General features: G+C 38.5%; 1 protein-coding gene across 1 annotated transcript in view; it reads left to right on the forward strand.

Annotated features, from left to right (window-relative positions):
* The window catches only part of atr (ATR serine/threonine kinase), a gene marked incomplete at its 5' end in the record, with an annotated part of 51,634 nt that overhangs the window by 16,867 nt on the left and 9,409 nt on the right, over nt 1-25,358 (forward strand). Inside the window, 15 exons of the mRNA XM_020533204.2 lie at nt 626-833; nt 2,980-3,158; nt 4,582-4,746; nt 5,635-5,726; nt 6,749-6,840; nt 8,889-9,066; nt 9,154-9,339; nt 10,089-10,248; nt 14,087-14,269; nt 14,950-15,092; nt 17,127-17,224; nt 17,327-17,565; nt 19,929-20,063; nt 20,718-20,918; nt 24,501-24,644. Of these exons, the coding sequence (XP_020388793.2) occupies nt 626-833; nt 2,980-3,158; nt 4,582-4,746; nt 5,635-5,726; nt 6,749-6,840; nt 8,889-9,066; nt 9,154-9,339; nt 10,089-10,248; nt 14,087-14,269; nt 14,950-15,092; nt 17,127-17,224; nt 17,327-17,565; nt 19,929-20,063; nt 20,718-20,918; nt 24,501-24,644 (2,403 nt within the window). The remainder of the gene's footprint in view (nt 1-625; nt 834-2,979; nt 3,159-4,581; nt 4,747-5,634; nt 5,727-6,748; nt 6,841-8,888; nt 9,067-9,153; nt 9,340-10,088; nt 10,249-14,086; nt 14,270-14,949; nt 15,093-17,126; nt 17,225-17,326; nt 17,566-19,928; nt 20,064-20,717; nt 20,919-24,500; nt 24,645-25,358) is intronic.

Here is a 25,358-nt window from a genome sequence, read left to right on the forward strand (position 1 = left end):
GGGTGAGTGTAGGTGGGGAGTTAGGGAGGGGATAGGTCAGTCTAGGGAGGACGGACAGGTCAGGGAGGCAGGATGAGGCTGGTAGGTAGGAGGTGTGGGTGGGGCTTGAGGTGTGGGGAGTGGATAGGTGGGAGATTTTGAAGCTTCAAAATCTCCCCTCCCCCGACTGCATCCCAAAACCAGCCCAGCTTGCCCCCCCCTCCCTCTCCCCTTCCTCCCTGGACTGACCTATCCCCTCCCTAACTCCCCACCTACACTTACCTTTACTGGCTCCACCCCCGCCTCTTTGACCTCTCTGTCTCCTCTCCACCTATCTCCTCCTTTATCCATCTTCCACCCGCCTCCCCTCTCTCCCTATTTATTTCAGAATCCCCTTCCACTCCCCCATTTCTGAAGAAGGGTCTAGGCCTGAAACGTCAGCCTTCCTGCTCCTCTGATGCTGCTTGGCCTGCTGTGTTCATCCAGCTCTACACCTTGTTATCTCAGATTCTCCAGCATCGGCAGTTCCTACAATCTCAGTATTGGCTTAGGCTTCAGTTTGATCAAGCCCTCTGAAGGATTAGTGGTGTTTAACTGAAAGTGGGCAGTAAACAGTTGTTATGAATGTAAATTTTTTTTTCTGCAGGTTTATTCAGAAATGATGGCTGTCCTAAAGAATGATGAGACTTTGGACAGGACTTTGCAGGACAGTGCATCAGATTTGAGTCAGTTGAGTACACAGACTGTTTTCTCGATGTTGGATCATCTTGCCCAGTGGTCCAGGCATAAATTACAGGCTCTTAGTTCTGAGAAAAGTGGGAGCAGATCCAGTAAAGACAGAGGGGGTCCTAATGGTGAGTCTGTAAAGGTAACACACTTAATGATTGCGTAGAAGCTACAGCTATCTGAATGAGGCCTGTCTGTAGGCATTTCACAATGGAAACTACACTTCATAATTTAAAAAGGTTACATATAGTTGTGTAAACCACTGGTAACAACTGAAAATTATTATTATATTTCCTATTTTCTTGTGTATGAACTTTCTGGCTGTTGATGTACACCTACCAATGAGTGGCAAAAATGAGTGAGGAAGTAAAACGACTTCTACAAAGTCCAGAATGTGCATTTTGAAAATGTAAAAGTGCATGATTTAATGCAGTAAATGTCAAATGTTTGGGTGACTAGCCTCACTTTACCTGAATCGAAATTACTTAGGGAATAGGTACAGGCATATAATCTCACCTAGAGATTCATAATAGAACAATAATTTGTGTTAGTAGCTGTTCTCTGACTAACATAGACTAATTAGTTTTATTATCCTGTTGTAAATCTTGGTATAATCTGAAGTTCTTGACTGTAATGTTTTGCTAGTGAGAAGCATGACTGACTGACAAATTGCATACAGGAAGTAACATTATATTGTGCAAATCTGTTCTGCTCATCAGTTCACGGTTGAATATAATCGGCACCATATAATTCCTCATGAGAAATTAGTTTTTTGTTTCATTTTATCAAGCTGTTAATTACATTGATGCTCCTTTTCAAATTCTAATCTCAAAATTCAGCCATAATGTTAGTATGAGATATCAGGTTTTGACAGAAGTAAGAACTGTTTTGTTCCAAAACTCTCAAAATAAGATAAAGGTTTTATTATAAAAATTCAAAAACCTTGTCACTGAAATGAAACTCTTTTCTGGCTACTATTCTGATCCCAGTTGGCTTTACCATAAGATGTAGCAGCAGATGTAGGCCATTGAGCTCATCAATTCTGCTCTGCGATTCAGTGAGAACATGGTTTCTGATCTGATAATCTTCAGTTATCTTTCCAGTCTTTCTTCCATTTTTCCCTTGATAGACTTTTTTTAATTTTGGAGAATGATCTTTCAATGAAACATAAACACACAATTCTCCACATTTTGTTTCAACAATAAAACTGAAGTCTATTACACAAAAGAAATGAAGATAAAATTGAACAAACCAAGCTATTTACATAAAACACAGTTTGAAAGATTGCAAAGTACATGGCAAAACAAAATCCTATCTACTCCATCACCATTATGTTACAATTGTCAGGTACTGGAGAGAGAGTTCCCTTCTCCAGCACATCAATAGGTTTGACATCAATGTTTCTTTCACTTGAGAGCTTGATAGCCTTTACCCCGATTGTCCACACAGCTGAGTTTAAATCTTCTCAGTTTCAAATGATCTAGTCAGGTTTCTAACTACGCACTTCTAGTGTGGAATTTTCAAACCAAATCCTTACACTGAGGGTAACCTATTTCCTACCTCTTCTAAACTAACTCCTTTCTCCAGGAGAAACTGTTCTGAGACCTGACCAAGCCAGGTCTTCTGCAAACTTAATCCAAAGCAAAAAAAAAAATCCTGATTCTTCTAAACCAAAAGCAAGTTATGCCTTTCAACGTTTACTCCCTCTGGTACTAAAACCCTCACAATACAAAAAAATACCTATTATCACTCCAGGAGGACCCCAGCTTGTGCTTTCTGACACATGTTGGTTTAAAATGATGACTCCAGAAATACTGACAAGTTAATTATTAAATCCTCTCATTTGCATGGATCAAAACCCACATGCCATTAGTTCAAAATCAAAATGCTAAAGTAAATTTTATATATAATATAATATATAAATAAATCCTTTATATGTCTCTTGCTACAGCAGAATCACAGATGTGGGTGGAAACAAAATTTCTATGTTATATCATGCTTCGGTGATGGGAAATTAGTGATGCAGTGAGAACTCCGTTGTGCACCAGAATAACTATTATTTCACAAAGAAGAGCAAGCGTAGTTTGTGGACTTGGTTAATTGCATAATGGATTGATATATGTGAATAAAAACATACTTGTCTGATTCTGTTAAGTTGCTTGAAATTGCTTATGCTAATTATTTAGAAATGTCATTAAGGAAGTTTTTTCTTACGTAGAAAATACCATTCCAACAAACCCATTGTTTACCATGAAACTGTTTGTTTTGTTGCAGTTTCAAGCTCAGAGTACAAAGAGTACCAAAATGTCACCTCTTTTCTGGACCTCATACCCCAGGATGCTCTTGCTGTTGCTTCATTTCGATCCAAGGCTTATACTCGAGCAGTGATGCACTTTGAATCCTTCATCACAGAAAAGAAAGAGAACATTCAGCAGCATCTTGGATTTTTACAGGTCAAAGAAATAGATAAGTAATAGAAATTTCCAATATGATCAATTCTTTAGAAATCTAGAAACAAGTCTTCAGTTTCATGAAAAATTTGAGGTTCAAAAAAACCTCTTCTACACTCATAATTAACCTGAAAATACAATACAAATGTATAATTCGCAGTCTCTGATGAATCATTCTTTATGATTTTTGTACTTTTTAAGGAACTTAATTCCCTTATAACTCATATCCCACTATAGTGCATTGTTCCTTTAATAACACTTGAATGGTTTCTGTTTAATACACAACCAAATGACATGCATTTATTGTATGATTCTCAAAGGCAACCTTAATGAGCAGGTCTCCACACTGACTCTCAGCTGTCTCCCTTCCATTATGTTCTCTTGGGGTTAACCCTGACTTTGGTATTGAGCCTGCCTGTAAGGGTGGTGATGTTGTTGTCTGTCATGCTGACCTTTACATAGCAGAGGCTGGACGCCAAATCTCGGATACTGGCACCTATCTCCCCCTGAACCATGACACCACCGTTGAATATCAAGCTGTTGTTTCCAGTACTGTCACTGATGTCATCTCCTGTGGAGATTTCCCCTCATCACAGCTTCCCACCTCCGTGTTCCCCAACCCTGCATAGCCCATTTGTACTTTCTTCCCAAAATCCATAACTAAGACTAGCTGATGAACCCATTGTTTCAGCATATTCCTGCCTGACTGAACTTATTTATTCCTATCTTGTCTCTAATTTATCTGCCCTTGCGCAATCTCTCCCCAATTATACTTGTGATTATAGAGTCATTGAGATCTACAGCACAGAGAAAGGCTCTTTGGCCCACCTTGTACATGCCGGTCAAAAACAACTACTTATTATTGTAATCCCAAATTTTTCTGATGCTTTTTTCGTGCCATAATTTATAGTTTTTTGGTCCTAGCTGCCTCCTTTTCACCATGAATGTGCAATCCCTTTACACATCAACTCCCCCATGTGGATGGTCTGAAGGATTTCTGCTTCATCCTTGAAAAGAGACAGGCACAGTGTCCATGAGCCAGCAGCTTCCTTTGCCTGGATGAACTCATTCTCACTTTGAATAAAATAAAACAAAGAACTGCAGATGCTGGAAATCTGAAAAAGCATAAAGAGCTGGATAAACACTGCTGGTCTGGCTGCATCCATAGAGAGAGAAATAGAGTTAACATTTCAAATCCAGTGACCCTTTATCAGAACCTGAACTATGATCTCAACATGTTAATTCTTTTTCAGATTTTCAGCACACACAGTACTTTGTTTTTACTTAATGAGTGAATGCAGTGTTTAGAGAAATTTAATAATGTATTTCACAAGAACAGAACAACACCTGTGCAATGAAGTTTATTTAAAAAAAGTGTAGAAGTGTTTTTGTGAAACAGTAAGGACAGTTTTCTTTTCCAATACAGAAGCTATATGCAGCAATGCATGAGCCAGATGGTGTAGCTGGAGTAAGTGCAATCCGTAAAGGAGAGCGATCTCTCAGGGAACAGATTTTAGAACATGAGAGCAGTGGACTGTTGAGAGATGCTACAGCATGTTACGACAGGGCTATTCAGTTGGAACCTGATGAGGTAAATGCCAAAAATGACTAACTCATTAAAAGTTCCTGTACACCAAGAGATAACACCGTGTTGAGCTGGCAGAGCGCAGCGGGCCAGGCAGCATCAGAGGAGCAGGAAAGTTGACGTTTCAGGTCGGGACCCATTTCTGAAGAAGCGTCCCGACCCGAAACGTGAGCTTTCCTGCTCCTCTGATGCTGCCTGGCCTGCTGTTCTCCTCGAGCTCCACACTGTGTTATCCCTGACTCCAGCATCGGCAGTTCTTGCTATCTCCTGTACACCAGGGTCCACTTTTTGATCCAAAATTGTAACCAGAATTTGTTTTTAAATGTTAATTTTAAATGTTGAAAATCAATTTCCGTTTACACATTTTATATTGAAAGTTCATTATACTTAGTCTCTGAATCTGTGGATAAATGATATGGTATTGAGCCCTTCAGACTCAGTGTGTTCAAGGTTTGCTCTCTGTTTGGAATTCAGTTAACTAACATAATCCAAGGTGCCAATAGAGCTCCTAAAATGTGTCCATGCTGGGTAGTCTTAGAACCCAGACACAGGTGCTATTGGTTTGTGCACATGGCTGGATTGCAGGCGAAGATACATTCTGGCTTGGTTCGCAATTTTCCCCAGATATTCAGCGCACTATGAACGTGAGCAGTAACACTTTCAACTACTTTCTTTTCCACCCCGTTGACATCCTCTGTGGGAAAACACCTGGCCCTTATCCAGCATCTCCACATTGGTAGAATGATAGAAATAAAGTTCTACTTAATCTGTGACTTAATTCTGTTTGAATTTTGAAATATTTGTGATCACTACAACCTAAATAATTTTTATGATACATGTATGTGTTTGTTGAAAGGGACAGTTTGAACGTGATTTTTTTTTTCCTTAAATCAGATTATTCATTATCATGGACTGATGAAATCTATGCTTGGACTTGGCCAGTTGTCCACAGTAATCACTCAGGTTAATGGAGTGCTTGCAAGCAGGTATAATCTAATCAACCCTTTAAATCCATTGCTTTTGGAAATGACTAAAATTGCTGAAATCATATTCATATTACTAAATTACAAAATGTAAAATATTGTTAATATTTTCTGACAGGTTCCACTGATCACCCAAGGATATGGATGTGGATATCTTTATCATTATATTTGAAACATAGATAAATTAATATTCTGGTCCCTTACTCATCCGAATTATATACAAACAAGCCAACAGAAATTTTAAAAACGTGGAACAGACATTGTATGGCAGTGCTTCCCAAATTTCCCCCACCCCACCTTTTGCTGTTAGAATGAAGCAGGGGTGGGAGCTTCAGTTTGTGAGCTGATGTTGGAATCATATAACACTCACTTATGTCCTCCATCTCTCTCTCCAGCTGTCTCATACTCATTCATTCTCACACTAATTTATACATTCTAATTCCTCGCACTCATTCATACACGTGCTTTCACACTCGCTCACTCACACCTTCACTCTGTCATGCATGTTTACTCTCACTCACTGTCTCTCACTCTCTCGCACATAATGACTCTTGCTCTTTTTCTTTCACTCACTCTGTCTGTCATGCACACACAAGCCAACCAGATTGCATCATGGGTTAGTCCTCACCCACACTAGGAGGGAGCGCAACTGTAGTAAATTCTCCAAATCAAATGAGGATTCTCTTCACCCCCCATCACCCAGTCCTGATCTCTTTCCCTTCCAAGTCCTGATCTCCCAAATCCACCTCCCCAAACCTCCGCCCTGCTCCCTGCCAACAAGCCCAATCTCACAACTCTGTCCCGATCCTGATCTCCCCCACAGCTCTGGCCACACCCTCTCCCCCTCAATCTGTGCAGATGCAATTTGAAGCCCTGCATAGTGCAGATACCTCTGTGTCAGCAGATGCAGCCACAAATAAATAACTTATTTCTTGTAAAGCCTGAATAATTAACAACAAAAAACTAACCTGTTAGATGTTTCTTAATTGAATCTGAGAACATTTATTTTTTATTGTTGTTCACAGGCCTGAGTGGACCTCTGAATTAAACACATACAGAGTAGAGGCGGCATGGAAACTCACTCATTGGGAGTTGCTGCAGAATTATGTGGCTGCAGGTAATAAATGAGCCTAAATAAATTAGATCAAAACATATTGACCATTTAGAAGATATCTCAAATGGATGTTAGAATTCTAACACAACTCTGGGCAATGCCTCCTTCATGTCTTTGTACCTGCATTCAGTTGTAATACTGTTACATCTGATTCCAGCTTCTCCCTCTCAAACTGCAGGGTGAATTCTATCATATTATGGTTACTGCCCCCTAGGGATCCTTTCACATTAGGCAACCTAATCAAGTCTACCTCATTACACATCACCAAATCCAGAATTGCCAGTTCCATAGTAGACTCTATCACAAACTGCTCCAAAAATAAAACCCATCTCACAGACATTCCATGAGTTCCTTTTCTTGGGATCTGCAACCAATCTGATTTTCCCAGGCCCCCTACATACTGAAGTCCCCCATGATTATTGTAAGAGTGCATTTCTTACATGCCTTTTCTATCTCCTGATTTATTTTCTACTCCACATCCTGACTACTGCTAGGAGGTCTGTACATAGCTGGTATCAGGGTATTTTTTCCTTTGCGGTTGATCAATTCTACCCCCTATCCCTACTGCGTGGATTTAAGTACAACACCTTCAGATCTGCGTTGACTGCTTCTTCTTATAGTTATCCCCTTATCTGCTGTGCCTGAAGTTACATTCATGACCATTTCCAAACTCTCTGTCCTATTACAACAGGTCTGGCAGCATCTGTGAAGGACAAAACAGAGTTAATGTTTCGGGTCTGGTGACCCTTCCTCAGAACTCAGAAAAGCTGAGCTTTTCCAGCAACTTTGTTTTTGTTCTTGATTTACAGCATCCACGGTTCTTTCGGTTTTTCTCTGTGCTATTACTTGTTCTGGAAACTTTAATAACCTCTGCTGAGCCCTCCCCCCACTTTAACTTTTTCCATAATTTTCCATGCAACTGTATCCAAAACCCACCACTATTTATTGTAGAACCCCTACAGTGTGGGAACAGGCCATTTGGCTCAACAAGCCCCCATTGACTCTCTGAAGAGCATCCCACCCAGACTCACTCCCCTATCCTATCCCTGCAGTTTCCATGGCCAATCCACCTAACCCGCACATATTTGGACTGTGGGAGGAAACCGGACTACTTGGCAGAAACCCATGTAGACATGGGGAGAATGTGCAAACTCCACACAGACAGTCACCCGAGGCTGGAATTGAACCCAGGTCCCTGGAACTGTGAGGCAGCAGTGCTAACCACTGAGCCACTGTGCTGTCACTTAGTTTAAAGCTTATACACGGTCCTAATTAAGCAGTTCACCAGGACCCTGGTCCGAGCATGGTTCAGGTGGAGCCCGGCCCATCTGATCAGCTCCCTCCTTCCCCAGTAATGGTGCAAATGTCCCATGAATTTCAACCAGTTTCTCCCACACTTCCCACACCAATCTTTGAGCCACACATTTACCTCTTTAATCTTGTTAACCTTGTATCAATTTGCTTGTACCTCAGGTAGTAATCTAGAGATTAACTTCTTTAATCTTTCTGTTCTCATCATTGGTACATATGTAGACGACAACAACTGTATCATTCCCCTCCCACTCCAAGTTTCTCTGAAGCCCAAATGAGATATCCTTAACCTGGGCATCAAGCAGGCAACAGAGCCTTTTGGTCCTGGCCACAGACAACAGTGTCTCTTTCCCTGATTATACTATCCATGGTTACAGCTACACTTCTCTTTTCTCCCCTTCCCTGTGCCACCATGCTATGGTGTGTTTGCACATCCTACTTACAGCTCCTGCTCTGGTTTGGACCATTCTGGTCTGCAGCATCGCTAAAGTCTATCCTAGGAACCAGAACATAATTTGGATCCTAATTGTGTTATTTGTAATTAAGTTTCTTTTAATATTTGTTTATTTTTGATTTAAATGCTGCATTTGGTAATAATTGTGCAAAGTACAAAAATGTATGATGAGCAACCTGTAACAATATTGGCAGTGTACACCAGCGCCATACCTTTTAAGTGACTCTTGTGAAATATGTCTTTTGACCTTGTGTAAGATCAGCTGTAATAATTTATTTTCTTTTAGAGGGGAAATCCTGTTCTTGGAGTGTGAGACTTGGACAATTGTTGCTTGTTGCTAAGCAGAGCAATGCAGAGGGTTTTTATGAACAATTGCAGGTTACTCGAGCAGAACAGATTGTGCCCCTCTCTGCAGCAAGTTTTGAACGAGGGTCCTATCAGCGAGGTTATGAGTACATTGTCAGGTACTATTAGGATTGACCTCACTTTAGATATTTTTGTTCCAACCATATTAATACAATCCTAATTTTGAGTAATTTTTCTTCACTCAGATTACATATGTTGTGTGAGCTGGAGCACAGTGTCAGAGGATTGCTTCACTGGGAATCTCGGAAACATCAAAAAGAACATGAACATCCTCTCAACTGGCAGGCTCGGCTAGAAATGACTCAAAATTCCTTTCGGGCTAAGGAGCCCATCTTGGCGCTACGCAGAGCATTGCTCCATGTCAATAAAACGTATGTTGACATATCTTATTTATAATTTTATATACTGAAATGTTTAGTCTAGAAATGGTGCATTTACAATGTGGTAGTGGTTTGCTAAGTTAGGAAAGCCTTTCTGAAGTCTGGGTCATTGCATATTACAATAATATAGCATCTGTATCCCCCAGTGTTCTACTTAAATTCTTTCTAAGTAGTGCTTCAAGCTGTGCAAACAGGTAAAATCAGATGTGAAATTAATTCTAAAATTCCAGAATGGCCATACATGCATTCCAGGACTCAACCAAGTCTTTCTACAAACTCTGCTGTGATGCTATTGGAAAATCTCAATTAACTTGTGTTGTATTAACAGAGAATAAATGCAAAATACTGCAGATGCTGGAAATCTGAAACAACACAGAGAATGCTGGAGATACTCGGCAGGTCTGGAAGCATCTGTGGAGAGAGATTCGAGCCCAGTATGTCTCTTCTTCAAAAAGTCTTCAGTTTTGAGGAAGAGTCATACTCAACTCAAAACGTTAACCCTGTTTCTGTCTCTACAGATGCTGCCAAACCTGCAAGTTACTCCAGCATTCTGTGTTTATTGGTATTAACAGAGGCCTGGAAGTGGGTTTATCATGTAGGGAATGGTATCTAGGTAAGGGAAACTGTTTTCTTTTATGTGGAATTGTAAGAATTTGAAGTTATTTTTAAGAGATGGTAAAATTATTGTTTTCTAATTCTGTTTACCAAGTATTGACTTTAATCTGTGTGATTGTAAATAGGACAGACTACAGTGAACTGGTTGGAGAATGTTGGCTGCAAAGTGCCAGAGTTGCCAGGAAAGCAGGTCATCACCAAACTGCATACAATGCTCTCTTAAATGCAGGAGAATCCAAATTACCTGAGCTTTACATAGAAAGAGCAAAGTGGCTTTGGTCCAAGGTATGTTTAATATTGACAGGATGATACCATTTGCAAACATTACTTTAGCGATGTCATAGAATCATAGAGAGGTACAGCTTGGAAACAAACCCTTTGGTCCAACTTGTCCATGCTGACCAGATATCCTAAATTAATCTAGTTCCATTTGCCAGCATTTGGCCCATATCCTTCTAACCCTTCCTATTCATGTACCCATCAGATGCCTTTTAAATGTTGTAATTGTACCAGCCTCCACCACTTCCTCTGGCAGCTCATTCCACACACGCACCACCCTCTACATGAAAAAGTTGCCCCTCGGGTCCCTTGAAAATATTTGCCCTGTTACTTTAAAGCTATGCCCTCCAGTTTTGGACTCCACTGCCCAGGGGAAAAGACCTTGTCTATTCTCCCTGTCCATGCCCCCCATGATTTTATAAACCTCTATAACGTCACCCCTCAGCTTCTGATGCTCTGGGAAAATATCCCCAGCCTATTCAGCCAATCTCTATTGCTTAAACCCTCTGACCCTGGCAACATCCTTGAAATTCTTTTCTGAATCCTTTCGAGCTTCACAACATCTTTCCTACAGCAGGGAGACCAGAATTGAATGAAGTATTCCAAAAGTGGCCCAACCAATGTCCTGTACAACTGCAACATGACATCGAACTCCTATACTCAACACACTGAGCAATAAAGGAAATAGTACAAAATGCCTTCTTCACTACCCTGTCTACGTGGGACTCCACTTTCAAGGAACTACGAACCTGCACTTCAAGGCTCTTTGTTCAGCAACACTCCCCAGCACCTTACTATTAAGTGTGTAAGTCCTGCTGTGATTTGCCTTTCCAAAATACAGCAGTTATCTAAATTAAACTCCGTCTGCCACTCCTCGGCCCATCAGCCCATCTGATCAAGATCCCTTTGTACCCTGAGATAACCTTCAAAGCTGTCCACTACACCACCAATTTTTGTGTCATCTGCAAACTTACTAACCATACCTCGTATGTTCACGTCCAAATCACTAATATAAATGACAAAAAGCAATGGACACAGCACCGATTCTTGCAGCACACTGCTGTCACAGGCCTCCAGTCTAAAAAGCAACCCTCCACCACCAGCCTCTGTGTCCTACTTTCAAGCCAGTTCTGTATCCAAATGGCTAGATCTCCTTGTATTCCATGTGATTTAGCCTTATGAACCAGTCCACCATGCGGAACCTTGTCAAACACCTTACTGAATTCCATATAGACCACATCCATTGCTCTGCCTTCATCAGACCTCTTTGCCTGTTCTTTAAAAAACTAAATCAAGTTAGTGAGACACGACTGCTCATGCACAAAGCCATGTGCACCCTAATCAGTCCTTGCCTTTCCAAATATGTGTAAATCCTGTCCCTCAGAATCCCCTACAACAGCTTGCCCACCAATGATGTCAGGCTCACTGGTCCATAGTTCACTGGCTTTTCCTTATGTCGTGGCACCATATTAGCCAACTTCCGGTTTTGTGGCACCTCACCTGTGGCAATCGATGATACAAGTATCTCAACAAGGGCCCAGCAATCACTTCTCCAGCTTCCCATAGAGTTCTAAGGAAAGGAAAGTTGAATTTACTGCAAGTTAGACTCTCAGATGTTCGCAACAATCAGTAATGACTAGTAATCTAAGGTTATTCCAGAAAGAAGATGCTGATGATGAGTCGATAGGTAGGCCTTCTTTGTGGATTATATAAACTAAATTGTGATCAGATACAGTGCTTTCTTAATCCAATTGAAAATTTAACTGTACATCTAAAATAAGCTGCTTTTGCACCCATCTCAATCCAGCATTGTTGAAATCCTCATTGGAAGCCTAGGTTTGATAGTTCTACTGCAATCCTGTTTCCCCATTTTCTGTAATTTTTCTGCTCATTCTTAGCTACAGCTAAGGCAAGTAATTTATTAGATTATTGATTGATGTATTTATGTCAATTGCCTTCTTGAGATTTTCATTTTTGTAATTAGTCATATACATATGTAGTTTTCATAATTTCAAATAATGAAGAGTAAAGTTAGAGGAGAGGTGGATGTTCACATTTGTTTAACTCAATGTTAACACTTCCTATTTTCAAAATGAGTCTGAAACTGATCTACTCTAAAATATGTAAGGGCCATACTTTTTTTTTATTTTTATGTTTTTAAAAACTGTAGACTAAAATGAGAGAGAGCTGTTTTAAACCCAGTGTTCAGTAGAGTGGCTGCAGCTTTGAAAATCCCATGTCGGCATAAATAACTGTTTAATCAAGCAGTCATTGAAGTTTGAGTTGTAGACAAGTTGGTAGCGAGGTGGGTGTACAGATGCAGTTTTGCTGCCAAAGAATTTGATTGGTCTATGGACTAGTGACCAGTTATCAATAACCAAGACTTTTCTGCCTGTCAGAAACTATTTGGTTGGAACAACTTGGAGCTGGAATAAATTACAGAGAGGGAGAGAGAAGCGTTCATCCCCAGCTCATAAGTGGATGCTCTGTTCTCTGCAGTCAAAACTCTCTGTAAACCTCAGGATAAGCAGTTTATCTTGCCTACAACAGTTCAGTAATCTGTTACTTTTAAAAAATAAGTCAGGTACTTTTTTATGAGTGAAGTAGCCACCCCTTACCAACCAGTGGAAGCATTCAAAGAAAGATGACTGAATATGCAGCCAACCAGAAGGGTCATAAGGATGGTCTCAATAATGGAACCTTGGAAACAAAGACTACTGAACTGTTTTTCCCATTTTCCCCCTCAATCCATTACTTATTCACCCTGTCAGTTTGTCTGTCTGTGTGTGAGCGGGAGTTTATAAGATGATTAGAGTTTTAATTAGGACTGTTATATGCTGTTTATAACTGCCTGTAACTAGAGTCTAATTACTTGTATTAAATAGTGATTCTTGTTCAATCAAAAATCTGGTCTGTGCTTTCTACCAGTCTGAGTCTGAAAATCAGGTAATTTAACAAACCTTGCTTACTTTATAAACTGTTTTATCTTTGTGACAATTCTGGGAATGGCAGGGCTCGATTTGCAGTGTACTGAACCAGTGAGTCATCACAAGTGTTACTCTGCAGATGTGTGTCCAGATCACCTGATCACTGTAATTTTACATATGTTCTCTTATGAGTACAAAAATGGAATGACTACTGTGGTTGGCAGTTGTTAAACTATTTCTTTATTGATCGTTGTTCCATTTCATAAAGATTGAATATATGACAACTTTTGTATACCTTACTTTTCTTACAATTATTTCAAGATCGACAGTTTGCAGATTTTTGTTTTAAAGGACACTTAATTATTTTCTTGGCTCATCCTTCAATTTGACAAATCAATTTCCATGCTTGCAGGAAGCAACCACTTTGTTACCAGATTGGAAGGATGGACGTTTTTACTTGGCAAAGTATTATGACAAATTGATGCCCATGGTGACTGATAACAAGATAACAGCGAGGATTAATTCAGATTTCACTTTTCCATTTTAAAAAATCCAGCGGTTCTTATTTGAACACCATTCTTCTTAGAAAATCTCAAACTAGAACAAATTCCAAGTTTTCCACAACAGTGATTCTCAGTTCACTTAAGAGTGACATCGTTGGTTTCTGCTACTCAGGATCAGTTTTGTGCTGAACATTCATGTTTGCTAAGTATTTATTTTGGAATATTGCTACAGAGAATAGGTTTATCCTTTAAGTCAGGACGAGAATGAAGTGTAGAATCTGTGGGTGAAAGGACAGCATGTCAATCTCTCAATTTCAAAAATCAGTTTAAATCTTTTGTGGATAAACTAATTCCTCTTGATTATAATTAACTATTTAATCCTGTGCAACAAAATTGCTTTGAATTTTTTTCTAGGGGGATGTTCACCAAGCTTTGATAGTCCTGCAGAAAGGTGTAGAGTTGTGTTTTGGAGATACCGAAACAGAAATGAGTGATGATAAAAGCTGTTTAATAAAGGGGAAAGCTGTGCTGTTGGTTGGACGTTTTATGGAAGAAACAGCTAACTTTGAAAGCAATGCAGTTATGAAAAAATATAAGGTAACTGAAGTACAGTTTATGTTTATATCACAATGATTCTGAAACAAACATTAATACCAATATAGTGAAAGACCTCCAGTCTTCCAAAATTATTTGCAGCTCTTGTAAAATTAGAAATAAATATGTGACTGGAGATTTTATTTGCTTCTCCTCAAACAACAAACTTCCAATCTCTGCTGAACTATTGGGATTTATTTTTCTCATGAGTAAGATAAATTGTAAAGGAGAATCCCTTAGCTCACTGAGGAGCTTGGCCAAAGAATTCATCTTCCTCAAGAACTACATTGGTGAATACCTGTAATGGAAAGTTAAACAATGGTGTGAAATAGAAAATATGATTTTAAAATTGGAGGCATGGACTTGTAACATTTAAAATTTCATAGTATATTTAATAGTATATTTCATAGTATATTTTATAGTATAGTATTTTAACAATTAAAATTGTCAACAAATTGAAACAATCAGGACTGTCATGCATTAGTTTAGTTCTGAAAAATTTCTTTGGCTCTGATGAAGATCATTGTTCCATTTCATAAAGATTGAATATATGACAATGTTTATGTGCCTTATTTTTCTTACAGCTATTTCAAGATTGATAGTTTGCAGATTTTTTTAAAAGAACACTTAAGTATTTTCTTGGCCCATCCTTTAGTTTAACAAATCAATTTCCATGTTTGCAGGAAGTAACCACTTTGTTACCAGATTGGGAAGATGGACATTTTTACTTGGCAAAGTATTATGACAAATTGATGCCCATGGTGACTGACAACAAGATAGAGAAGCAGGGAGATTTGATTCGCTACATTGTCCTTCATTTTGGCACGTAGGTGTCTGAATTCAGTGAAGATTCTGCTTGGCTGGACAGTGTGTGGTGCACACTGTTGGTTCAATCCTCATATAGTCTGTGGTAGATCATGGAGGCCCATCCTTTTACCTGGTCCCAGGCTTGATGTGCGGTGGTGGCCCCAAGCTATACAACCATTTCTCTCTCTCCAACAGAAATATAGATCCCTCGGGCTCTCAATGTACTATGGCTAATTAATTGCAGTATATTCTTCATGAACAAATTGAGAATGTGAATTAAAGTATTTGATTTTGTGTTTTCAGTATGAACAGAGTAATGTTTGGAATGGTATTTTTTTTACATTTGTGTACCCTAAAGACTAGTCAGTTCCACTTCTGGGACTGGGTGTTACAACCAAACATTTTTCATTAATTCATGAGATGTAGGCATTGCTAGAGAGTATGTCTCTTGGATCTAGAAGACCAGAAGCTAGGTTTCTAGAAAAGCTGGCTTACCAGAGTTGAATTTGAAATCAAGGAGTCGGAAGGCATGTAGTCATGTTATAATATTTAAGTAACCAACCCACTTCTTAGAGAGCAGTCATGCTCCCACTCCCAACCAACCCCCCAGTAAAACCAGAGGTTTATGGGTTGGGGACAGAATTAATATTTTTAATGGCTTAATTCTCAAACATCCAAATTCACCCACTTCAATGGGATGCTGAGAATCCATGTTGCCCCATTCTCTCCTCTCTCTCTCACCCTGTCTCTCTCTTCCGCCTGCCATACCCCCAACCACCACCACATATCGGATATTTGAGGAAACATATAGTTTATGGTGATAATCACAGTGATTCTGAAACAAGTGTAAATACTAAAATGGTGAAAGTCCTCGAACAGCAGGAGGGCTGCATTATTCTAATTTAAATATTTCAAGAAAGGTTGACTTGAAAAGTTGGTGCGCATATCTTCTGATTGGAAGAAGATTTGTTTATAAGCCAGTTTGACCTAAATTCTAAATTGGAAGATTTCATTTCCTTAACAGAATACACAAGGTCTTTTAAAAACAAATTGCTCCTTTTTTAGAGCTCAGCAGTGAATCCCCATGTTTCTAAAGTCTGAGGGACAAACTACATTGTTTTTGTCTTTTATTACTTCCAAGAATGCCCACTCTTGCTTTGCAATTTCAGTTAACTCTCAGAGTTTGTCATAGTAAACTAAAATTAATGACTTTTTATTATTTTAATTTAATAACTTATTGTAAGAATTTTATGAAATAAATATTCTCTGTGGAACAATGAAAAAAAGCTGTCTTTTACAATGTGTAATATTTCTTTTTTACATTTTTCTCCTCCGGCACTAATTTTACATTTGTTTTTGTGTATTTTGTAAAACTCCAAGTTGCCAATCCTGAAACAAGCCAGTTTTTGAAAAAGAAAAAGATGTACATTTCGCGTCATTCATGTCATTGAGATGTGCAAAATACTTCACAGTGAATGATTTGCTTTTGAGTTGTAGTTATTTTTATTTTCTAAGCAAGCAATTTGTGCACAACGAGGTCCTGTAAACAAGCACGCGATACTGAGCAGTTGATCTGGTTTGAGCTTGAGATTGAACTGTGAATATTGACAATGACACCAGATAAAAGCTCTCTCCTGCTCTTTGAAAAAAGTGCTATGGCATCATTATGCTCATCTGAGAGGACAAGCAAGAACCTTGGTTTATGCTTAACTCCTGGAGTGTGCGATCTGCATTTACAAACTGCTGAGTCAATGAAAGTGTAATCAATTGAGTCATGCAAACACTTAAAAATATTTACTGAACATTGTGAACTCCTAAGTATGTGTTCAAAAAGCATTCTGTACTACAGAATGAATGTACAGATGATCAAGGTCACAAATCGTTTTTTTTTTGTTTTTGTTTAATTTTGTTCATTAACTGACCCCTAGACATATACTTATGTTATGCTGGTAATGTACACAAATTGAAATACACAGTGAATTAATATATGAAATTATTTAGTTAATGCTGTATATATGTAATGCATAATGTATTTTTTAATATTAAATGACAGTTCACTGCGGTTTGGAAATCAGTTCATCTACCAGTCAATGCCTAGAATGTTATCACTGTGGCTCGATTATGGAGCAAAAGCCTACGAGTTGGAGAAAGGTAATAATACTTGAATTTATATAAATGTTGATGTCTGCCTTCTCACAGCAAATACTTTCATAATTTTTTGAATAGTTTGATCAAAGATCTTTTTCTATGCAGCACCTGGACGTACGGCTGATCGTATTGCCATGAGAACAGATCTTGAAAAGATTAACAAGGTGATAGAGGATCACACGAACCACCTGGCTCCCTACCAGTTTCTGACCGCATTTTCACAGCTGATTTCACGAATATGCCATTTTCATGATGATGTGTTTGCTCGTCTGAAGGGCATCATCGTCAAGGTTTTCCTGGCTTATCCTCAGCAGGCTATGTGGATGATGACAGCTGTTTGCAAGGTAATTGGATGATAGTATTTCATGTATAACTTTTAAATGAATAGTGTTATTTATAATCAGAGAAAGGTAAGGATGTAGGATACAGTATCACATTGAGTCGTTCAGTTAAGTAGCATAGATGTATTCCTTTCCTGTCACTAGGTAAAATAGCTGGAACCTCCTTCCTAACAGCACTGTGAGTATACCTTCAAGGAGGCAACTCACACCACCTTCTCCAGGATGATTAGGAACAGGAAATAAATGCTGACCTGGCCAGCAAAGCTCATGTCCCAACAAAAATAAAGGATAAGTTGATAGCATGAGAAAATGCAAGAAGACTCGCGCCTGGAGTATTATTGCTAGTCGATCTGGTGGACTGAATAACAGCTAGGAAGATGTATTTCTGTTTAAAATTCAATGAACTGCTTTAATATTGTTCAATGACTAAAAATTAGTAAAGACAAGTTGGTAAAAAGCTAGTTATACTTAAAAATGCTAAGTCACCAGGATCAGTCGGGATACAACTCAGAATACTGAGGGAAGTAAGGTAGCAAATTTCAGAGGAACTGGCCATAATCTTCCAATCTTCACTCATTACAGAGTGCGTCAGAGGAGAATTGCAATTATTACGCCTTAGGTCAAAATGGGATGTAAGGATGAGTTCAAAAACTTCAATCTAGTCCGTTTAACATCGATTTTGGGAAAGCTTTCTAAAAGAAAATCTCTGACAAAATTAACAGTTGCTTGGACAAGTTTGGTTTAAATGAAGAAAACCAGCACAGATTGTTAAAGACAAATCATATTCATAAATATAAATAAAAAGAAAACAGGAGCAGAAGTTGACCGTTTGGCCCCTCGGACATGCTTTGTCATTTAATAAAATCTTGGTGATCTGTTAGTATTTTGAATTCCACATTCTCATTTATGCCACTGATTCCAATGCCCAACAAGAATTTGTCCAGCTCTGCCTTGAAAATATTCAGTGGCCGGATCTCTACCACCTTCTGAAGCAGAGTGTTTGAAAAGCACAGAATCCTCAGAGATAAAGAAAATCACCTTATCTCTGTCCTGAAAGAATGACCCCCTAATCTTAAAACAATGCTCCCCCATTCTGACTGACCCAGAAGAGGAAATTCCCTCTCATCGTCCACCTTGTCAAGACCATTCAGGATCTAATACCCTTCAATATAGTCACCCCTCACTCTTCTAAAATCCAGCAGAAGCAAGCCCAGCCTGTCTAACCTCTCCTTATATAACAAACTGCTCTTTCAAAATATCCAGTATACCTCTAAACTACTTGCAGTGCATTCACACTTTTCCTGTATGAGGGTACCAAAACGGATTGAGTATTTTGATGAGGTAGCAGACAAGGGTAATGCAGTTGATGTGATGTGACTGCACTTTCAAAAGACATTTAATAAAATTTCCTAAGCAAAGCTGAATAACTTATTCTCAGATGAATGGTTGCCCAAAATAGTGGAGGTGATAGCGCAGTGGTATTATCACGTATTATCACTGGACTGTTAATCCAGAGATCCAGGTAATAATTCTGAGGAAATAAAAACCGAAAGAACTGCGGATGCTGTAAATCAGGAACAAAAACAGAAGTTGCTGGAAGCTCAGCAGGTCTGGCAGCATCTGTGAAGAAACATCATAGAGTTAACGTTTCGGGTCCAGTGACTCTTCTTCAGAACTGTTCTGGGGACCTGGATTCAAATCCCGCCACGGCATATGATGGAATTTGAACTCAGTAAAAATCTGGGATTAAGACTCAAATGATAACTATAAATTCAGTGCCAAGAAAACCTGTCTGGTTCACTAGTGTCCTTTAGGGAAGGAAACTGACATCCTTACCTGGTCTGGCCTCCATGTGACTCCAGACCTGCAGCAGTGTAGTTGACTCTGAACTGCCCTTTGGGCAATTAGGAATGCACAATAAATGCTGGCCTAGCCAGTGATGCCCTCATCCCATGAACAAATAAAAAAAATTTCATAGACCTTTCCAAGAAAATCTGTTCTTCCAAAAAAAATTCAATGTTTAAGGTCATCTCCTTTTATAGATGATGGTTTCTGTTTAATTTAAATTTCTATTTTGAGGGACGCTGAGAGAAATCACCAAGTAACTTAAATGAAATGCCATTTTACCATTTTTATAACAAAACTTAATTTTCACCAAAGGACTTTATTGGAAGTAGCACCTGAAAGTTTAAGTCTTGATCAAGTGTTTTTGGGAGCTTGTACAATTTTAGTCCTGTATTGAGGAAACAAAGCCAGTTTGCACATCGAAAATAAGCGTGAAACGATTTGCTAGTTTCGCTGTTTTTTTCCATTTTGTTAATGAAGTAAATATTAATGCTTACATGACAAGTGTTTTGTTTTAACAGTCATCTTATGCGACAAGAGTTACCAGGTGCAAGGAAATTCTTCAGAAGGCCATTAATGATAAGAGCTGTTTTGGCAAGTTTATAGGAGATGCTACTCGTCTCACTGAAAAGTTACTGGAATTGTGCAACAAATCGGTACATGCTTTAATATATCATTATATATATATGATATTTATTTCCAAATGTGCTGTTGTGTCAAAATGGTGACGTGATCAACTTTGACAATTATTTTAAGATAATTCTACAATCTATCTTCAGTTCTTGTGAGGAAATCTCTCATGACGTTGGAAAGTTGTTTTTAGAGCTGTTTAGAGCCAGTGTACAAAGCCTGAGTTACATTGTGTTTTGTCAATATTTGTCATGTAGTTGATATCAGAGGAACTGCTCTGTTGTGAAAGACTTTTTTTTTCAGAGAAAAAGTTTGGAACTGCCTTCTATAAATGGCTGTTGATTCTTCTTGCAATTATTAATTGAAAACCTAAGATTGGTAACCAGTTAATAAAAAAATCTATCAAAGAATAGGGGCCAAAGGCAGCTAGTTCGGTCAAAGGTTGGACATCATGTGACTGAATGGCAGAACTGTCTTGGGGAGGTGGAGGGGGTTTAATAACCTACTCCTATGTCTATGTTCCTAATTTTGATCTTTAACATGTAATCTTATTGACACTTGTTCCTTCTTAATTTGCTCTTGTTAGAATTTTTGCAGACTAACTAAAAGGTTCACATTCTAAAATATGTTGCAGCATTTAAAATATTTTAATGGCATTTTTCCAATATTTTTGTTTGTAGGTGGATGGAAATACCACAACATTAAGCATGAGCGTTCACTTCAAATTGCTAAAACGACTGGTAGAAGAGCCTGCTTTCAGTGAAATCCTCATTCCTTTACAATCAGTGATGACTCCCACTCTGCCATCAACTGCAGGCACTCATGCAAACCATGACCCTTTCCCTGGTCACTGGGCCTACATTGCTGGTTTTGATGACATGGTAAGTGTCAAATTGCTCTTGTTTCATAACGTTAGTCCTCATTGATGACCTTTGTTGATGCAGCATGCTACACACCTTCTGCATGAGAAGAATAATTATGTGTAATTCAGATAGCATTTCTCTTCTGTATTGTGTTGTGATCCCAGATGTTGGGAATGCAGGACAAGTCAAATTTCTGAGAGAAACCAAGCTTGATGGACCATAAGTTGTACTTGGTGCAATTTGTTTACCATGGATGTCCGTCAATGAACATATTTAGAAGAGACCACCAACGTACTTTTTAATAAAAGAACAAAATTTTGTTACACAACAGAAAATATAAGACAACTTAGAAATATTTCAGCATAACAAAAAAAAATTCAACCCATTTCCTGTTGATACCCTTTATAAACACGCAAACCAAGTGGAGTATTAGTCCCATTTTCACTTCAATTCTTTGTGCTCAGCTAACAAGGTTATAAACATTTATTTTCAGTGACTTCTGGTACATTCACCAGATGTGATTCTGTCAGTTACTGTCTCTCCCTAAGACGTACAGGCTGATTCACTGACATTTCTTACTAACTCTAAGAAAAAAACTGCTAAATCAGTTTAAGGCTTCTTTCAGCTCTAATGGCCTGGAGACTGACAAAACAGAACTAACTTTCAGCTGTGATGAAATTGTTCTTCTGAACACTGTAAACATTAAACAATTAACTCCCTAGGTAGCTGCTCGAATTATTCAACTTAAATCACATGCTTTCTTGGAAGCTCTGTTTGAATTCACCGTTTTTTATAGAAGTTACTTCCAAAGAATTGAAAACTAACACTTTTTTTCTCTACTTTTGAATCCAAGTTTAAAGTTTTAGCGAAGATTTGTAGCTCAGGTTGTGGGTGTCTAGACAACAACAAGAGGACACAGTACGCTCTAACACACTGGCCACACTGCCCTCCGTCAAGAACATATCAGAACTGACAACAACACTCCTATGACCACTAGGAATCACGGTAGAACACAAACCCATAGCCATTCTACGACAAACACTCACAAGAATTAAAGACCCCATTCCCACAACATGCAGAACCAACGTAGTTTACAAAATACCATGCAACGACTGCCACAAACATTACATCAGACAGACAGGAAGGAAACTAGCCATCAGAATACACAAACATCAGCCAGCAGCAAAACAACATGACAAACTTTCCTTAATATCGGTACACTCGGACAATGAAAGCCATCAGTTTAACGGGGACAACGTAACCATAGTAGCCCAAGCCAAACACAGACATGCACGGGAATTGTTAGAGGCATGGTTCTCAACCCATAATGCAATCGACAAACATATAGAATTAGACCCCATATACAAACCCGTATAGATCAAAACCGGAAATGACACTCCTCACCATAACAGACCTGACAGTATAAATTCCGAGCAGAGTAGAACAACATCACTTCTTCGGAGGCCTCACTGATGATGTTACCTAGCATGGTGACAGAACGTCTGAGCGAAAACAAGCCAGCTCAGCAAGCAAGTCAACAACCTTTTAATCCAAGTTTACAAATATTACCGACATACTGCAAATGTACATCACAATTGCCGTAAGTTTAAAGCATTCTTTGAAAACCTGTATCACCTACTTCATGTTGCTGTTGAACATTATTGGTAGCTTGCATATTTTTGAAAAATAACTTTCCCAAATTTTCACCTGAACATTTCTCCCTTTTAAGCCTTTTTGGAACAACTGGTAAAATGGACCAATCTCCTTGATATTAAAAATGTTCTTTTCTTGTAAACATACCATGCAGTGCTCAGATGCCAGGAATCTCAATTATTGTGGTTGTGACAATGATGGCCCTACTAATGATCATTCTAAACAACATATCATTTCTTCAAATTATGAAGCCAGTCAGTGCTGCATCAACTATTGACTTGTGCCAACCCAAGTTTTTAGATTATTTGCTTTTCACACGAACAATGTGTTTTTTTCCTATTCAAGTAAATCACTCCTCCGTGAATGGAGATTGCTGCTTACTACTTGAGTTTAACAATCAGTTTTGCATCAAGCGTAATTTTTCAGCTATCAACTTCAGGTTCTCTTTTTGCCACTGCAAATATCCTCACTGGTAACTAATTTGTCAGTGATTTCTACAGTTTTTATTTGTCATGTCTCTCTTTTGTTATGCTTGTTCATGATGTTGATGCAAACATTTGTTTGGATTGTTATGACAAGTTATATGCCTTCTACATTTGGAACAAGATTGGGTATGAATGGTCATGCACAGTACGTTAGTTAATTGGGACCAGCTAGATTTACAGAACGTCCACAAGATGTAATGTTCTGAGGAAGGGTCACTCGACCTGAAACATTAACTCTAATTTCTCTGTACAGGTGCTGCCAGATCTGCTGAGCTTTTCCATCAATTTCTATTTTTGTGCCTGCCATGTTCTATTGGATGACCCTGAATATGTCTGTGACCTTTGGCTTGAATTTTGTTCTGATGCACCAATAAAGTCAAGCAGGGAGTGTATCCAAAAATGTACTGACATAATGAAAGTTAGTCTTGTAAACATCTATGAAGAGACCTTGGCTACTACTTCTGCAATGTGGAATTTTCTTTCCAGGCCCATATCTCCTGATATTGTACTCTCACTGTTTTCAAAAACATCTTCTAAGGTTTTCAGTTTAATGCTGGCACCACTTCTTCTTGGGGCTTGAGGAATTAATGGAAGCTTGTTAAAAATAATGTGTAAATGCAAGTTATTGGAGTAAATTACATCCAAAAATAATTTGCATTTATGTAGAATCTAAAACGTAATAAAATACACCTAGGTGCTTCTCGGAGGAGTAACCAAAGGAATAAAATGGACAGAGCTGAAGGGCAGTCAGACTCTGTATTGTAAAAAGAATATGGAGTGACTGGGGAAGGTATAAAAAGGTTTTTGATAACGGTACCAGAACCGGGAGGATCTATTTACCTGGAAAGGTTTCTCTGGAAAATAAAACGCTGAAGGGTCACCTCATCGAGGTCTTTACAGTTAGGAAGGAAGGGTTTTAATAATGTATTTTCTGAGCTGTAGGGAAGACCAAAAGCAGAGATATATAAATGCAAGTTAGCCACTAGAAAATATAAAAGAGAATTCAGAAGAGCCTTTTTTACCCAAGGCGTGATAAGAATGTGGACCAGAGGAGTTCTTGAGGCAAATGGCATAGATAGATTTATAGGAGAGCTAGATAAGCACAAGGAGGGGAATGAAATAGAAGGCAATGTGATAGTGTTAGATGAAGAGGATTGGGAGGAGGCTCAAGTACAGCATAAACACCAGTATAGATCCGTCAGGTCAAATGGTCTATGGAGATCTGTGAACTTTGGGAATAGGGAGTAAAATTTGTATTTTTGTAAAATCTTGGTTGAAGAGATTATAAAGTACATCTTATACAATTTTATGCCTAGGGCTTTGGAAATCTATCAAGACCAACATTTTTCATGTATCATCATTTAATAATATGGTGACTTATCATTGCATATTTTGTGATGATACAGATTTTCGTATTTTACTGAACATTGCATCCTGATGTTTTCACCTATTCTTCTGTTAGGTGGAGATCCTAGCCTCTCTTCAGAAGCCAAAGAAAATCAATCTTAAGGGTTCTGATGGAAAATCCTACATTATGATGTGTAAACCCAAAGATGATCTCAGGAAGGATTGTCGCCTCATGGAATTTAACTCGCTAATTAATAAGGTACGGTATTTAAAAAGCCGATATGATTACTGGAAAGTTGAAGTATCTTGTATTTTTAAGTTAATGCACATTTGAAAATCTTGCAAAGTGTTCATGAGATAAATTAGATCTCAACGCAGTGTTTCATGAATGCTTCACAGGGCGAATATGTGAACTTTACCACCATCTAAATAAAATGACCTAGCCCTTATGTCATTATGGATGAATTATTTTTATAAGGAAGGATGTGATTGGCAGTTTGGGTGTTATACACAGGATTTTATAATAGCTTTTGTTTCATATTATTGTCAAAATTCGCTTGAAAAGCCCAGTAGTCTTAAAAATCCTCCATGTTCACATAAATAAATTGCATACTACTCTAGCAGTCTTGCTGCTTCAGAGGTTACAGAAGTGAAAAGCTCAGCAGGTCTGGCAGCATCTGTGGAGAGAAATCAGAGTTAATGTTTCCCCTTGAGTGACCCTTCTGAAAAAGTGTCACTCAACCCGAAATGTTAATTCTGATTTCTCCCTGCAGATGCTACTTGACCTCCTGAGCTTTTCCAGCAATTTCTGTTTTTTGTTCTGATTTCCAGCATCTACAGTTCTTTCATTTTTTGTTTAGGAGGTTACAAGGCTGAGAATGTAAATTGTCAAATATAAGTGGCCAGCCTGAAAAATATAGATTTTAATGTTAGGCTGATTTGATGGAGATTTGTTATGTGATCTGGGTGGTGT

The sequence above is a fragment of the Rhincodon typus genome, chromosome 13, assembly GCF_021869965.1.
Source record: "Rhincodon typus isolate 14 chromosome 13, sRhiTyp1.1, whole genome shotgun sequence".
Classification (NCBI taxonomy): Eukaryota; Metazoa; Chordata; class Chondrichthyes; order Orectolobiformes; family Rhincodontidae; genus Rhincodon; species Rhincodon typus.